Source organism: Anomaloglossus baeobatrachus, chromosome 8, assembly GCF_048569485.1.
Source record: "Anomaloglossus baeobatrachus isolate aAnoBae1 chromosome 8, aAnoBae1.hap1, whole genome shotgun sequence".
NCBI classification, from domain to species: domain Eukaryota; kingdom Metazoa; phylum Chordata; class Amphibia; order Anura; family Aromobatidae; genus Anomaloglossus; species Anomaloglossus baeobatrachus.
In genome coordinates, this window is record NC_134360.1 from 3,355,672 (window position 1) to 3,373,279 (window position 17,608).

Sequence of the window (17,608 nt, forward strand, 5' to 3'; positions counted from 1 at the left end):
GTGTGGATCATAAATTAATACTGAATGAATCAGGTTTTCAAATGTAGTTTCCCTTTGTTCATTATTTGCAGATCATGAACACATCTACCCATCCTGACATTTCCAGAAGTCCCCGACATTTCCTTTATGATGTTGCAATCTCAATGATGAAGAGTGTGTGTGTGTACATATACATATATGTATAGCGCTGGCGAAAATTAAGAGACCACTTAAGAAAATAAGGTCATCATCATTTACACACAACAATATAATAATGTTTTACCTCAGGAAGATTCAGAAATCAATATTTTGTGGAATAACCACGATTGTTAATCCCAGCTTTCCTGCCTCTTTGCCGCTTTCCTTCAGTCTTCACATTGCTTTTGGGTGACCTTATACCACTCCTGGTGCAGAAATGTAAGCAGTTCTTCTGTGTTTGATGGCTTGTGACTAACTTCCTCTTGATTACATTCCAGAGGTTTTCAATGGGGTTCAGGTCTGGAGATTGGGCTGGCCATGACGGGGTTTTGATGTAGTGGTCCTTCATCCACACATTGATTGACTTAGCTGTGTGGCATGGCACATTGTCCTGCTGGAAAAACCAGTCCTCAGAGTTGGGGAACATTGCCTGAGCAGAAGGAAGCAACTGTTTTTCCAGGATAAATTTCAGCTTTGCCCAACACCTGGTCATCTAATGGTTAGACGGAGACCTGGAGAGGCATGCAAGCCGCAGTGTCCTGCACCCACTGTGATATATCGTGGAGAATTGGTGGTGATCTGGGGATGCTTCAGCAAGGCTGGAATTGGGAAGATTAAACTTTGCGAAGGACGCATGAATCAAGCCGCATACAAGGTTATCCTTGAAAAACCCTGTCATGGCCAGCCCAATCTCCAGACCTGAACCCCATTGAAAACCTCTGGAATGTAATCAAGAGGAAGATGGATAGTCACAAGCCATCAAACACAGAAGAGCTGCTTACATTTCTGTACCAGGAGTGGCATAAGGTCACCCAAAAGCCGTGTGACAGACTGGAGGAAAGCGGCCAAGGCGCAGGAAAGCTGGGATTACACATCATGGTTATTCCACAGAATATTGATTTCTGAATCCTCCTGAGGTAAAACATTATTATATTGTTGTGTGTAAATGATTATGGACTTGTTTTCTTTGCATTATTTGAGGTGAGAGCCGTGCATTGTCTGTTATTATCACCATTTTTCATTTTCAGAAAATAAATACAACATTTATTGCTTGGAAATTCGGAGACGTCGTCAGTAGATTATAGAATAAAGAACAATTCACATTTTACTCAGAAATAGAGAAAAATCAGAAAAACTGACAATTGTGCAGCGGTCTCTTAACTTTTGTCAGAGCAAAATTATATATAAAGGCCCCTATTTTATAAAAATATAATTTTATTCAACATACCACAATAAGGAATAAGTGCAAAAATTAAAAATTATTAATGCAAGTATTGGTATGGTGAGAGTACTGTGGGCAAATTCCCTACAACTCTCCCTACCTACCCGTGGGGGTCGGCACCCTGTGACGTCACGTTGGTGGTGCCCCCACTCTCCGTCGACTGGCCCTAATAGCACCCTGTGCTCGACACTAATAGGTGCTGCTATTCTGTGGGGTTTTATTCATGTACGGTGAATCCCATTCATACTACCATCATATGTCACTGTTGATCCAATATGGGTCAGCTATTGTTTATAATATATGGCTTCAACTATTCACAGTGAATCCAGCAACCTTCAAGAATTCATTAAGAGCTGTACTGTATGGCTAGTAAGATATGGATACTGCGATGTGATCTTGGAACGAAATTGATTATATACATTGATATATTTTGTTTCCTTAGTAATAACAGAATTTCTCATTGAAAGGATCCATTTAATTCTGGACAAATTGGATATTTAGTAAGTAGAGAATTATCAGGGAGTGAATAACTGGTATAGGATTGATGGTATCTAGTAAAGGGTTGTTTTTTAATTAAGGTATATTGTTGTTACAGTGTACCATCTATGTGAACTCAATTTGGAAAAGCCCCTGAAGAACCTCCTCTAATATTTAAGTCCTGGAGGTGAAACGCGTCGGGAATTAATAGGACGGGCTAACTTGTTGAACCATTGAATATATCCTGGGATTAATGCAGAAACCCCGGACTGGAGCCTAGACCCTGGCTCTTAATGAATTCTTGAAGGTTGCTGGATTCACTGTGAATAGTTGAAGCCATATATTATAAACAATAGCTGACCCATATTGGATCAACAGTGACATATGATGGTAGTATGAATGGGATTCACCATACATGAATAAAACCCCACAGAATAGCAGCACCTATTAGTGTCGAGCACAGGGTGCTATTAGGGCCAGTCGACGGAGAGTGGGGGCACCACCAACGTGACGTCACAGGGTGCCGACCCCCACGGGTAGGTAGGGAGAGTTGTAGGGAATTTGCCCACAGTACTCTCACCATACCAATACTTGCATTAATAATTTTTAATTTTTGCACTTATTCCTTATTGTGGTATGTTGAATAAAATTATATTTTTATAAAATAGGGGCCTTTGTTGGTAATTTAGTGGTTATACCCCTACTGAAAGAGCACATAACTCTTTCTTTGGTTATAGAGACAAAATTATATATATACATATATATATATATATATATATACATATACATACATACACATACATACATAATAATTATTATAATCGATCTTTTGTACTGAAGCATGAAATACACATGTGCGAAAGTGATTGTGAAGGAGGAGGAGGTGAGCTGTGACATCACCTATTGTGAATGGTGGATCCTGTGCTATTAGCCCGGTACAGAGGTCTTACCTGTCATTCTATAGGAGGAGGTGAGCTGTGACATCACCTATTGTGAATGGTGGATCCCGTGCTATCAGCCCTGTACAGAGGGGTTATCAGTCATTGTAATCTGCCTCTGGTGATGAGAAATCCGCTCCGTCATTTCAAGAAGAGTGGAGTCTAAGATTGCCCCTAGTGGTCAGTGTGAAATTTGCAAGATTAAGCTTTTCGTTCCTTCTAATAAAGGTCCGGGTATAACCCGTGCACACATCGCCTAAGGTCATGTTCTGAGGATTTCTTCCCTTTTAAACAGCTTTCTTTAGACAAAGATCCGCAGCGATTCACCAATGCAACACAAAAAAACCTGAGAAAGTGGAAAATGAGGACTCCAGGTTCTTAGGTAACAGTGAGAGCGTCTTACCTTCTATCTTGGGGAGATCCACCGCTGTAGACGGCTTACAAAGGCAAAAGAGACAACATGTAAGAAACTGCTCAACTGGCTACAAGTTATTAAACAGCAAGTTATATAGTAAAAATCAGAGGATGAAGAGTGAAGTAACGTCAGAGGCCGACGCTGCGGCCGGCACCAAGAGGTCAGAGGATGAAGAGTGAAGTAACGTCAGAGGTTGACGCTGCGGCCGGCACTAAGAGGTCAGAGGAGGAGGAGTGAAGTAACGTCAGAGGCCGATGCTGCAGAGGGTACCAAGAGGTCATAGGAGGAGGAGTGAAGTAACGTCAGAGGCCGATGCTGCGGCCGGCACCAAGAGGTCAGTGGAGGAGGAGTGAAGTAACATCAGAGGCCGATGCTGTGGCCAGCACCAAGAGGTTAGTGGAGGAGGAGTGAAGTAACATCAGAGGCCGATGCTGTGGCCGGCACCAAGAGGTCAGAGGAGGAGGAGTGAAGTAACGTCAGAGGCCGATGCTGTGGCCGGCACCAAGAGGTCAGAGGAGGAGGAGTGAAGTAACATCAGAGGCCGATGCTGTGGCCGGCACCAAGAGGTCAGAGGAGGAGGAGTGAAGTAACGTCAGAGGCCGATGCTGCGGCCGGCACCAAGAGGTCAGAGGAGGAGGAGTGAAGTAACATCAGAGGCCGATGCTGTGGCCGGCACCAAGAGGTCAGAGGAGGAGGAGTGAAGTAACATCAGAGGTCGACGCTGCGGCCGACACCACAAGGTCACAGGATGAGGAAAACCAAACAGCATCATAGGAGGGCAACACAAAGGACTCAACAGCCAAAAGATCAAGAATAGGAAACAAATGCTCAATATTCACCAGAATTGTCGGCCGTCTCCGATGATCCACCATATCCAGGAAGGGGTAGGACTCCCGCACAGAGTCTATTGTGATAGGGTTCGAAAACCCTAAACTGAACGATCGATTAAGGAAAACAGATGACGAAAATTCTTACAGAGATCTTTAAATAGACACACGCCCTGTCCACAAGTAAGGACCGCGCCTCCGTTACTCTCCCTGGAACCTCCGCTATCCTCCATGCGGCACCTCAGCGGTTCGGTCGTCGCGGCTTTATTCCAACCTCCAGGTCTGGATACTTCTATGTCACTTATAACTTTACATTTACTTCTTTTTAATTGTCCAGCAAAGAAAATTCAGAAATCTTGTAATTTACTTGATTAAACTTCTCTGTCCACAAATGATCGTAGCCTTCAGTAATGGGAGCCGTGTGTTTGGGAGGGGACGTGTAGACCCCCGCTGAGGTCGTCCTCCAAACTATCATTAATTGTCTTGTGGATCTCCAGACGACTGAAGCCGGAGGATATAGCATTACGGCTGATGGTCACAATTTAAGCCTAAACAAATGCGGATAATCTTCTTTCTAGTGAATATTTAGAAGAAGTAAATTCCAGCTGTAATGGACCTTGTGTCCCTAAAGATTAGAGTATAAGCAACTGGAGAAGAACAAGGTCCAAGGCTCTGTAGCCCGATCCAAAGAGGATGAGGCCACGCTTGTGGACGAGCTGCAGATGACCACAGATTGGGCAAAACCAAAGAGCGCTGCCGTGTGCTGGAGAAAACATGGCAAATACCGTACAATTACATAATTACATAGTTACTTAGGTTGAAAAAAGCCCCAGGTCCACCTCGTTCTCCTTCCTCCACCAGTTCTACATTTAGTCACTAAGTCATTTATAACCAACAATGTTGTACTGAGGAATCCTCCGCCCTGATATAAAGCTGTTATAGTATCGGCCATTACTAGCTCTTGTGGTCGCATTCCACAGTCTGACTGCTCTAACTGTAAAGAACCCTTTCCTATTTAGGTGTCGGAATCGCTTTTCTTCCCCCGCAGTGAGTGCCCCCTGGTCCTTAGTATTGTCTTCGGAAGAAATAAGTCATGTGCCAGTCCTTTATATTGACCACACATGTATTTATACATATAATGAGATCTCCTCTGAGACGTCTTTTTTCTAAGCTAAACATATCTAACTTTTTCAGCCTCTCATCATATGGGCGGCCTCCATTACTCATCATATGGGCGGCCTCCATTACTCATCATATGGGAGGCCTCCATTACTCATCATACGGGCGGCCTCCATTACTCATCATACGGGCGGCCTCCAATACTCATCATACGGGCGGCCTCCAATACTCATCATACGGGCGGCCTCCAATACTCATCATACGGGCGGCCTCCAATACTCATCATACGGGCGGCTTCCAATACTCATCATACGGGCGGCCTCCATTACTCATCATACGGGCGGCCTCCAATACTCATCATACGGGCGGCCTCCATTACTCATCATACGGGCGGCCTCCATTACTCATCATACGGGCGGCCTCCATTACTCATCATACGGGCGGCCTCCAATACTCATCATACGGGCGGCCTCCAATACTCATCATACAAGCGGCCTCCAATACTCATCATACAAGCGGCCTCCAATACTCATGATATGGGCAGCCTCCATTACTCATCATATGGGCGGCCTCCATTCCTTGTAGTAGTCTAGTTGCCTGCCTTTGAACTGACTAACTTCTGAATGTCCTTTTTAAAATGTGGAGCCCAAAACTGGATCCCATATTCCAGATGTGGCCTTACAAGTGATTTATAGAGGGGTAATAATACGTTGGGATCACGGGATCTAATCTCTCTTTTTATACACCCTAAAATCTTGCTTGCTTTAGCAGCTGCTGCCTGACATTGAGTGCTGCTGCTCAGCTTATTTGTAATGAGAATACCCAAGTCCTTCTCCTGTTCTATAGTCCCGAGTTTACTTCCATGTAATGTATATGCAGTTATAGGATTACTCCGTCCTAGGTGCATTACTTTACATTTATCAACATTAAATCTCATTTGCCAAGTATCTGCCCATTCTGACATCTTATCCAGATCCCTCTGTAATATTGTACTAACAAGGTCAGGTTTTAATATCCTACATAGTTTGGTGTCATCAGCAAAGACTGACACTTTACTATCAATCCCATCCACAAGGTCATTAATAAAGAGATTAAAAAGAATCGGTCCCAGTACAGATCCCTGCGGCCCCCACTGCTCCCAGTACAGATCCCTGCGGCCCCCACTGCTCCCAGTACAGATCCCTGCGGCCCCCACTGCTCCCAGTACAGATCCCTGCAGCACCCCACTGCTCCCAGTACAGATCCCTGCGGCCCCCACTGCTGACTATAGCCCATTTAGAGAATGTACCATTTATGACTACTCTTTGTTTCCTATCTTTTAGCCAATTCCTTACCCAGTTGCATATTGTGTCCCCTAGTCCTTGCTTCTGGAGCTTTAGTATAAGGCTATTATGTGGTACAGTATCAAATGCCTTTGCAAAGTCCAAATAAATCACATCAGCTGCATTACCAATATCCAGGTTTGCACTTACCCCCTCATAGAACCCCAACAGGTTGGTTAGACACGACTTATCTTTCATGAATCCATGCTGTTTGTCAGTTATCATATTATTTTCTGCAATATATTTTTGCATGTCATCCCTTAAAATGCCCTCAAAAACTTTGCACACCACTGATGTCAGGCTTACTGGACAGTAGTTGCCTGGATCTACCCTCTTACCTTTCTTAAATATCGGTACCACATCAGCAATCCTCCAATCCTGAGGCACCAACCCTGTTACAAGCGACTCTAAGAAGATGAGATACAGCGGTCTGTCGATTACGGAGCTCAATTCCCTCAATATTCGTGGATCAATGCCATCTGGCCCTGGGGATTTGTCAATGTTTAGTTTACTCAGACGTAGGCGTACTTCTTCTTGTGTTAAATTAATTATATCGGGTGGTGAACTTTGATTTTTCACTTGTTGAATGATCCCTGGTACAGTCAGTTCCTTGGTGAACACAGATGAGAAATGCCTATTTAATATCTCAGTCTTTTGTTTGTCCTCTATAACTAACTTGTTATTATATTTTAAGGGGCCGATACTATCCTTTGTTTTTCTTTTGGCATTAATGTATTTATAAAAGATTTTGGGATTTATATTAATGTCATTGGCGATTTTTGTTTCAGTAGCTAGTTTTGCTTGTTTGATTTCTTTTTTGCATTTCCTATTGATATCTTTATACTTCTGAAATGCTATTTCTGTATTCTCAGCCTTCAAGATTTTAAACGCCCTTTGTTTTTGTTTTATTATAGTTTGTACAGTCTTATTTATCCATAGTGGTTTCTTTTTATTCCTGGACATTTTATTACCAGAGGGTATACGTTTTTTACAGGACTCTAGTAGTATATCCTTAAACTTACCCCATTTATGTTCAGTATCCCCAGTTACCATGACTTTGTCCCAATCTACACATTGAAGCTCTTCCCTTAATTTGTTGAAATCGGCTTTCCTAAAATTCCAGGTTTTAGCATTTCCCCTTTGAAATGTTCTATTGAATATTACGTTGAAGCTTACCATATTATGATCGCTGGTGCCCAAGTGCTCCCGGACCTGTCAAGTGCTCCCGGACCTGTAGATCTGAAATTGCATCTGGTCTATTTGACAGGACCAGATCCGACAGATTATCTCCCCTCGTCGGTTCATCTACCATCTGAGAGAGGAAATGGTCTTGAATAGTAGATAAGAACTTACAGCTTTTAGCACAACCAGAAGATTCTATGTTCCACTGTATGTCTGGATAGTTGAAATCCCCCATAATAAGAACCTGATTATTATTATTAGCTGCCTTTTCAATTTGTTGCAGCATTTCTCTCTCTATTTGTTCAGGTATGTTAGGAGGCTTATAGCAAACACCAATCAGCATTTTTCCATTATTCCCCTCCCCATGTACATTTACCCATACTGACTCTACATTGTTGCAGTTCCCCCCAATGTCATCATTCAACACAGGTTTTAGGTTAGATTTGATAAATATACACACCCCACCACCTTTTTTGTCTTTCCTGTCCTTCCTAAATGTACTATAACCCTGTATGTTTGTCACCCAGTCATGGCTTTCATCCAGCCAGGTTTCCATAATGCCCACCACATCATAATCCATGGTTGACATAAGAGTCTCCAATTCATTAATTTTGTTTGCAAGACTTCTTGCATTTGCCAGTAGACATTTAATCCTATTAACACCTTTATTACTCCTAGCCTCCCTACGTTCCTTGCATCCCATCTCCCCCTACTCCTTCATTGACCCCTCCCGTCTCCCTGTCTCTATCTGCTCTATCTATCCCCTTATTTGCTCCACTACCCTCCCTCCCCCCCGATCCTAGTTTAAAAGCTCCTCCATCCTTCTGACCATTTTCTCCCCCAGCACAGCTGCACCTTCCCCATTGAGGTGCAGCCCGTCCCTACCGTAGAGCCTGTAGCCGACTGAGAAGTCAGCCCAGTTCTCCATGAACCCGAACCCTTCCTTCCTGCACCAATTTCTAAGCCACATATTTATCTCCCTAAGCTCCCGCTGTCTTTCTAGTGACGCTCGTGGCACCGGTAGTATTTCTGAAAACACCACCTTGGAGGTCCTGGACTTCAGCTTCTCTCCTAGTTCCCTGTAATCATTTTTAATGATCTTCCACCTGCCTCTAACTTTGTCATTAGTACCAATGTGCACCATGACCGCTGGGGTTTCCCCAGCCCCACCCAACAATCTGTCTATCCGATCCGCAATATGCCGAACCCGAGCACCCGGCAGACAACACACTGTTCGGCATTCACGGTCTCGGCGACAGATGACCCTGTCTGTCCGCCTAATTATAGAGTCCCCTACCACCAACATCTGTCTGGGCTTTGCTGCACTCCTATTTCCCTCCTTCCTACAGCAGTTGTTTTCCTGGTTGCTAGGAGCAACGTCCTGCTATAGTGACCCTAGTCCATTCCCTTCATTCCTAATATCAGCCAAACAGGCATATTTACTAGGTTGTGCCAGGTCAGGACTAGGCTCCCTGACACTTTTCCCCCTACCTCTTCTTCTAACTGTTACCCAGCTACCTACCTCTGGGTCCTGATCTTCCCCACTTCCACCCTCCTCCATATCACTGGCCCCAGCCAGAGAAAGCTCAGTGAGCTCTAAACTCCTCTCCAGGTTTGCAATGCTCCTGAGTGTTACAAGCTGCTTATTTAGATCAGTTATCTGGGCTTCCAACTACGCAACATGCTTGCATCGAGTGCAGACATATTCACCCTCGAACGGCTGCTCAAGGCATGCATACATCTGACAAGATACACACCTGGTAGCATTGTCCATGGAGCACCTATCAAATGGGGATAAACAGTAAAGTAGAAAAACAAAGAGAAAAAAACGAAAGAAACCCAATGGGAAACGTATAAGGATAAATTCAAACTATGTTCTTGTGTCAAACTATGAGATTGTGTTAAAACTATGCACTTATCTTCAATCGCCTCACTTTACTTCAGCACCTCGCTTAGGCCGGTTTCACACATCCGGCTTTTTGCCGTTTTACCGGATCCGGCGCTCTCCCGTACAGTTAATACAGTACAATGACAGAGCAACAAGCGCCGGTCACATGCTGTCATGTGACCGGCGCATGTGACCCGGAAGTTACAGCGCGGTCATTGTACTGTATTATCTGTACGGGAGAGCGCCGGATCCGGTAAAACGGCAAAAAGCCGGATGTGTGAAACCGGCCTTACTCTGGCTGGTTTATATAGTTCTACAAGGACTACCAGAAGCTGCTAGAAGCTTCTAGAAACAGGTGTGGCTAATACTACTGATTAAATCATTAGACACACTTTTTTTTATGCTCGGTCCTCCAGTGCGGAGCGGCAGGTGCTGTGGGACAAGGAAAGGTGCAATGTGGCAATCTGCAGCTCATCCACAAGCGTGGCCTCATCCTCTCTGGATCGGGCTACAGAGCCTTGGACCTTGTCCTCCTCCAATTGCTTATACTGTAATCTTTAGAGACACAAGGTCCATTACAGCCGGAATTTACGTCTTGTAAATATTCGTAAGAAAGAAGATTATCCGCATTTGTTTAGGCTTAAATTGTGACCATCAGCTGGTAATGCTCTAGCCACCGGCTCCAGGTCAATATTTGCTCAGTCGTCTGGAGATTCACAGGACGATGGTTTGGAGGATGACGTCAGCCGGGGTCTACACGTCCCCCTCCCAAACACACTGCTCCCATTACTGAAGGCTAGGACCATTTTGTGGACAATAATTCCCAGAATCCTTGGCATAAAGAACAAGGTAAGGTGGTCTACGACCAGTGTGTAGCTGTGGTGGTCTCCATCCAAACAACAGCTGCAAGTCCGACGTCCCCCGAGAACAGGTCCCATTATGCCCCATTGTCACCCAAGAGGTGATTACATCAGCAAGAATGGAGGGATTTTTAATTGCATAGGTTACTGGCCACCTGCTGGCTCTTTGCCATGCAGCTTACAAGTGCTGCTCTGAAACTGGCAAGGGCGTAGATCTGATCGGCTGCAGTGTTCACGGTCTCCTCGGATGGAGAATCAGAGCGCACACACAGCGCGGGCAGCAGCTCAGCGTCGGACCCTGTGAAGGCCGAGGTCAGAGCACACACAGCGCGGGCAGCAGCTCAGCGTCTGACCCTGTGAGGGCCGAGGTCAGAGCACACACAGCGCGGGCAGCAGCTCAGCGTCTGACCCTGTGAGGGCCGAGGTCAGAGCATACACAGCGCGGGCAGCAGCTCAGCGTCTGACCCTGTGAAGGCCGAGGTCAGAGCATACACAGCGCGGGCAGCAGCTCAGCGTCTGACCCTGTGAGGGCCGAGGTCAGAGCATACACAGCGCGGGCAGCAGCTCAGCGTCTGACCCTGTGAAGGCCGAGGTCAGAGCACACACAGCGCGGGCAGCAGCTCAGCGTCGGACCCTGTGAAGGCCGAGGTCAGAGCACACACAGCGCGGGCAGCAGCTCAGCGTCTGACCCTGTGAAGGCCGAGGTCAGAGCATACACAGCGCGGGCAGCAGCTCAGCATCTGACCCTGTGAGGGCCGAGGTCAGAGCACACACAGTGCGGGCAGCAGCTCAGCATCTGACCCTGTGAAGGCCGAGGTCAGAGCACACACAGTGCGGGCAGCAGCTCAGCGTCTGACCCTGTGAGGGCCGAGGTCAGAGCACACACAGTGCGGGCAGCAGCTCAGCGTCTGACCCTGTGAAGGCCGAGGTCAGAGCACACACAGTGCGGGCAGCAGCTCAGCGTCTGACCCTGTGAGGGCCGAGGTCAGAGCACACACAGCGCGGGCAGCAGCTCAGCATCTGACCCTGTGAAGGCCGAGGTCAGAGCACACACAGTGCGGGCAGCAGCTCAGCGTCTGACCCTGTGAAGGCCGAGGTCAGAGCACACACAGCGCGGGCAGCAGCTCAGCGTCTGACCCTGTGAGGGCCGAGGTCAGAGCATACACAGCGCGGGCAGCAGCTCAGCGTCTGACCCTGTGAGGGCCGAGGTCAGAGCATACACAGCGCGGGCAGCAGCTCAGCGTCTGACCCTGTGAAGGCCGAGGTCAGAGCATACACAGCGCGAGCAGCAGCTCAGCGTCTGACCCTGTGAGGGCCGAGGTCAGAGCATACACAGCGCGGGCAGCAGCTCAGCGTCGGACCCTGTGAAGGCCGAGGTCAGAGCACACACAGCGCGGGCAGCAGCTCAGCGTCGGACCCTGTGAGGGCCGAGGTCAGAGCATACACAGCGCGGGCAGCAGCTCAGCGTCGGACCCTGTGAGGGCCGAGGTCAGAGCATACACAGCGCGGGCAGCAGCTCAGCGTCGGACCCTGTGAGGGCCGAGGTCAGAGCACACACAGCGCGGGCAGCAGCTCAGCGTCTGACCCTGTGAAGGCCGAGGTCAGAGCACACACAGCGCGGGCAGCAGCTCAGCATCTGACCCTGTGAAGGCCGAGGTCAGAGCACACACAGCGCGGGCAGCAGCCCAGCGTCGGACCCTGTGAAGGCCGAGATCAGAGCACACACAGCGCAGGCAGCAGCTCAGCGTCTGACCCTGTGAAGGCCGAGGTCAGAGCACACACAGTGCGGGCAGCAGCTCAGCGTCTGACCCTGTGAAGGCCGAGGTCAGAGCATACACAGTGCCGGCAGCAGCTCAGCGTCTGACCCTGTGAGGGCCGAGGTCAGAGCACACACAGCGCGGGCAGCAGCTCAGCGTCTGACGCTGTGAAGGCCGAGGTCAGAGCACACACAGCGCGGGCAGCAGCTCAGCGTCTGACCCTGTGAAGGCCGAGGTCAGAGCACACACAGCGCGGGCAGCAGCTCAGCGTCTGACCCTGTGAAGGCCGAGGTCAGAGCACACACAGCGCGGGCAGCAGCTCAGCGTCTCACTCTGTGAAGGCCGAGGTCAGAGCACACACAGCGCGGGCAGCAGCTCAGCGTCTGACCCTGTGAGGGCCGAGGTCAGAGCATACACAGCGCGGGCAGCAGCTCAGCGTCTGACCCTGTGAGGGCCGAGGTCAGAGCACACACAGCGCGGGCAGCAGCTCAGCGTCTGACCCTGTGAAGGCCGAGGTCAGAGCACACACAGTGCGGGCAGCAGCTCAGCGTCTGACCCTGTGAGGGCCGAGGTCAGAGCATACACAGCGCGGGCAGCAGCTCAGCGTCTGACCCTGTGAGGGCCGAGGTCAGAGCACACACAGCGCGGGCAGCAGCTCAGCATCTGACCCTGTGAGGGCCGAGGTCAGAGCACACACAGTGCGGGCAGCAGCTCAGCGTCTGACCCTGTGAGGGCCGAGGTCAGAGCATACACAGCGCGGGCAGCAGCTCAGCGTCTGACCCTGTGAGGGCCGAGGTCAGAGCATACACAGCGCGGGCAGCAGCTCAGCGTCTGACCCTGTGAGGGCCGAGGTCAGAGCATACACAGCGCGGGCAGCAGCTCAGCGTCTGACCCTGTGAGGGCCGAGGTCAGAGCACACACAGCGCGGGCAGCAGCTCAGCGTCTGACCCTGTGAGGGCCGAGGTCAGAGCACACACAGTGCGGGCAGCAGCTCAGCGTCTGACCCTGTGAGGGCCGAGGTCAGAGCACACACAGCGCGGGCAGCAGCTCAGCGTCTGACCCTGTGAGGGCCGAGGTCAGAGCACACACAGCGCGGGCAGCAGCTCAGCGTCTGACCCTGTGAGGGCCGAGGTCAGAGCACACACAGTGCGGGCAGCAGCTCAGCGTCTGACCCTGTGAGGGCCGAGGTCAGAGGACACACAGCGCGGGCAGCAGCTCATGAGGGCCGAGGTCAGAGCACACACAGTGCAGGCAGCAGCTCATGAGGGCCGAGGTCAGAGTACAGTATAAAGCAGGGTCGGGAACCTATGGCTCGCGAGCCAGATATGGCTCTTTTGATGGCCGTATCTGGCTCGCAGACAGGGCTCCTACCTGTCTATGGGAAGGATGCATGCACCGCGCTCCATCAGGCCGCAGTGCACTCACCCTGAAGATAAACAGCCGGCTCCGCTCTGTGACAGAGGCGCTGCGCTGTAACTATACTGTACTAGCTCTTATACAAGTGGCCGGCAGCGCTGGGCTCCGCCCCCTCCAGCCTCTTTCTACCTGTGACCTCGAGCTGACTGCCTGGCTCGTCATCTACTCTTCTGCAGTGTGTGGAGCCAGTGACTGCTGTGATTGTGGATGCCTGTCATGTCGGCAGTTGCAGGATATGCAGACTCAGGTCAGAGATGAATATGTCAGGACTGGAGGCTGCAGACAGTGCGGTCTGAGTGGCAGACAGTGGCCGACACAGTCACAAAGTTTGTGACTTGCTGTGAGAACATCCTCTGCTGCCTCCCCCTCCCACTAGCTCTGGTCAGTGCCCCGATGTCGACCCTTAGGCTATGTGCGCACTGGGCGTTTTTTTCACGCTGCGTTTTTATGTGCGTTTTTGTCTAAAAAACGCACCCGCGGCTAAAAAACGCGGCAAAAACGCATGCGTTTTTGCCGCGATTTGGAGCGTTTTTTGCTGCGTTTTTGCTCACTGCGTTTTTAATCAGTGCACAATGCCATTAAAGATTGTTGATGAAAAAAAAAAAAAAAAAAAGGTCTGATGTCATTTCCTTCTTCAAAATGTTCATTGTATGCAGGAGAGCAGACAGCAGCTGCAGAACTACAAGTCTCAGCATCCTCCATTCACTAGTGTATGCAGGAGAGCAGACAGCAGCTGTAGAACTACAAGTCTCAGCATCCTCCATTCACTAGTGTATGCAGGAGAGCAGACAGCAGCTGCAGAACTACAAGTCTCAGCATCCTCCATTCACTAGTGTATGCAGGAGAGCAGGCAGCAGCTGCAGAACTACAAGTCTCAGCATCCTCCATTCACTAGTGTATGCAGGAGAGCAGACAGAAGCTGCAGAACTACAAGGCTCAGCATCCTCCATTCACTAGTGTATGCAGGAGAGCAGACAGCAGCTGCAGAACTACAAGTCTCAGCATCCTCCATTCACTAGTGTATGCAGGAGAGCAGGCAGCAGCTGCAGAACTACAAGTCTCAGCATCCTCCATTCACTAGTGTATGCAGGAGAGCAGGCAGCAGCTGCAGAACTACAAGTCTCAGCATCCTCCATTCACTAGTGTATGCAGGAGAGCAGACAGAAGCTGCAGAACTACAAGGCTCAGCAGCCTCCATCCAGGACTGTATGCAGTTTTTTGCCCAAAAAGAAAAAAAAATGACATGGGCTTCGCCATATTTTTGTATGCTAGCCGGGTACAGCAGGCAGGTACGGGCTGCCCCCAACCCCCAGCTGCCTATTTGTACCCGGCTGGGAACCAAAAATATAGAGAAGCCCTTTTTTTTTTAATTATTTCATGAAATAATTAAAAAAAAAAAAATGACGTGGGCTTCGCCTAATTTTTGAGTCCAGCCGGGTACAACTAGGCAGCTGGGGATTGGAATCCACAGTGCAGGGTGCCCATGCTTTCTGGGCACCCCCACTGCGAATTGCAGTCCGCAGCCACCCCAGAAAATGGCGCTTTCATAGAAGCGCCATCTTCTGGCGCTGTATCCAACTCTTCTAGCTGCCCTGATGCCGGGTGGCTAGCTAGGTAATAATGGAGTTAGGGCTAGCTGTATATTATCAGCTAGCCCTAAGCCCGAAATTCATGGTGTCACGCCAATATTAGACATGGCCACCATGAATTTCTAGTAATGATAAAAAAAAAACACAACACACAGAAAAATATTTTTATTAGAAATAAAACACAACACAATTAGTGACTCCATCTTTATTGAAATAAACCCCCCTCCGCAGTAATCCTGGGTCAGGGTCCCGCGCCGTCCAATCAGGATCCAATATCATCTGATCGGTTTGCTGGAAGGCAGAGCGATCAGATGATGTGTCAGGACCAAGTGCCTGAATCCCATCACACATCAGCTGATTGTATAAAAGCCGGTTATACAATCAGCTGATGCATCAGTAGAAAAAAAAAAAAAAATAATACTCACTTATGTGCTGTGGTGATTACCGGCAGCTCCTGGAGCGATCGATTGGACAGGAGTCTGATCCTATACGATCGCTGCCGGAGCTGCCGGTAATCAGCTGATGAAGTCCCCTGACGGCAGGATCAGCTGATAGCCGGCCGCAAAAAAGCCGGCGACACCGCGATCAGCTGATGCGTCAGGTGACTGCATCAGGTGATCCCTCGCCAGGTCCTGCAAGCAAGGTCCTGCCCCGGGGAGACTGCACACAGCCAGAGCGGCGGGACCGGGAGGAGATGGGAGCGGGCATGGCATCGGGACCCTGCGGACAGGTGAGTATGTGACTTTTTTTTTTTCTACTGTTCACTTTGGTTTTCGCCGCTGCCTCCAGCTCCCGCCCAGACATGGCGTCGCACGGAGCTGACATGCACAGGACGGGAGGTGGAGGCAGCGGTGACGGTACCGGGAGGATTCATGCTTCTGTGTTTACCAACAGAAGGAATCCTCTTCCTGTACACGTCACTGTAGTGCCCACCCCTTGCGTGTATAGCTGCGTTTTTAGTCATAGAAACGCGGCTATATGCGTTATTCATTGCGTTTTTAACATCTCATTGAATTCAATGAGTGAAAAACGCAGTGGAAAACGCAGAAATAATTGACATGCTGCGTTTTTGTGGTCACCACAAAAACGCAGCTAAAAAAAAACGCTGTGTGAGGACAGCACTTCTGAAAACCCATTGACATTGCTGGGGAAGCAATGTCACTGCGTTTTCAGCACAAAAACGCGGTAAAAAACGCCGCTAAAAACGCGGCAAAAACGCCTAGTGCGCACATAGCCTTAGCTTATTTAGTAATGTGCAGGCAGCCATGTGCTGGACAGGGTTAACAGTAAGCTAGACAGGAAACTGCATCTGGCCCTTTTTGCATTATATTATCTTTGTAAAGATTTGCCAAACTGCCAGGAACAGTTTGAAATCTGGATTCCAAATCTGGAATCTGTGCACAAGATGAAGATTTGGTTGCAGAAATTTCTGCACCAAGTCTGCATCTACTGCCAGGAGAAATGCTGCAGCAAAACCAAGGCTTTTTGCCACAATTTGATGCATTATATGTATTTTTGCTTGCATTTTATTTTCATTACTTTTAATGGGGAAAACGTAGCAAAAACACAGAAAGAATTGACATGCTGCAGTTTTTTTTCTACAATACAAAGTGCAAGGAAAAGATCCTGAACATGTTTACAATACTTCAGGATTCTCATTTACCATATTTTTCGTTTTCTAAGATGCACTTTTTTCCCTCAAAACTGGCGGTAAAATGGGGGTGCATCTTACAAAACAGATATGGCTTATGAAGGTGGCGATGGTCGAGCGGGCTCATAGGAGACAGGCTCACAGGACGCGCTCGGCGGTGTCGCAGTGGGAAGCATTAATCTGCGGGCAGGCGGGCTGCGAGGGTGTCTCGGCGGTGGGTGCATTGAGCTGACTGCCGACTCAATTGCATCACCCACGGTTCATGCGATGAGCTTCAAGAAAATGGCCGTGGAATCATATCTGCGCACGCGCCACCTCCGCGATCATTTTCTTGATGTCCATCTTGTCAAACCTGGGTGATTCAATGGAGCCGGCAGTCAGCTCAATGCACTTGCCACAGAGACACCCTGTGTTGTGACACCTCCGCAGACCCCCTGCCCACAGATCAATGGCGGCCTCTGCAACACCCCCGAGTGCATCCTGTGACTCTGCTCCACCACTACCGCCCTGGTAAGCCATACCCGGGGGATTCAAATGCACCCATGGCTATACCCCCGAGCCACAGCATTGCTGACCCTCCTGAGCAGCAGCACCCCCTCCTCCGAGCTCGCAGCATCACTCTTCCTCCTGTGACCTTCCTGAGCCGCTCCACCACCACCACTAGCGCCTCTCCCCCTGGTGAGCATTAGGATTAAAGGTAAGGTGTCGCATTTTTTATTTTTGTATTAATAATAGTGATTATGAAATCAAGTATTTTTAATACAAAAT

The 17,608-nt window shown here is 48.9% G+C and overlaps 1 protein-coding gene across 1 annotated transcript in view; it reads right to left on the reverse strand.

Moving 5' to 3' along the window:
• LOC142249565 (haloacid dehalogenase-like hydrolase domain-containing 5) overlaps nt 1-17,608 on the reverse strand; it is a 60,078-nt gene that overhangs the window by 11,920 nt on the left and 30,550 nt on the right. The window contains exons 4-5 of the mRNA XM_075321251.1: nt 4,069-4,162; nt 3,218-3,251 (exon numbers count right to left, since the gene is read on the reverse strand). Of these exons, the coding sequence (XP_075177366.1) occupies nt 3,218-3,251; nt 4,069-4,162 (128 nt within the window). The remainder of the gene's footprint in view (nt 1-3,217; nt 3,252-4,068; nt 4,163-17,608) is intronic.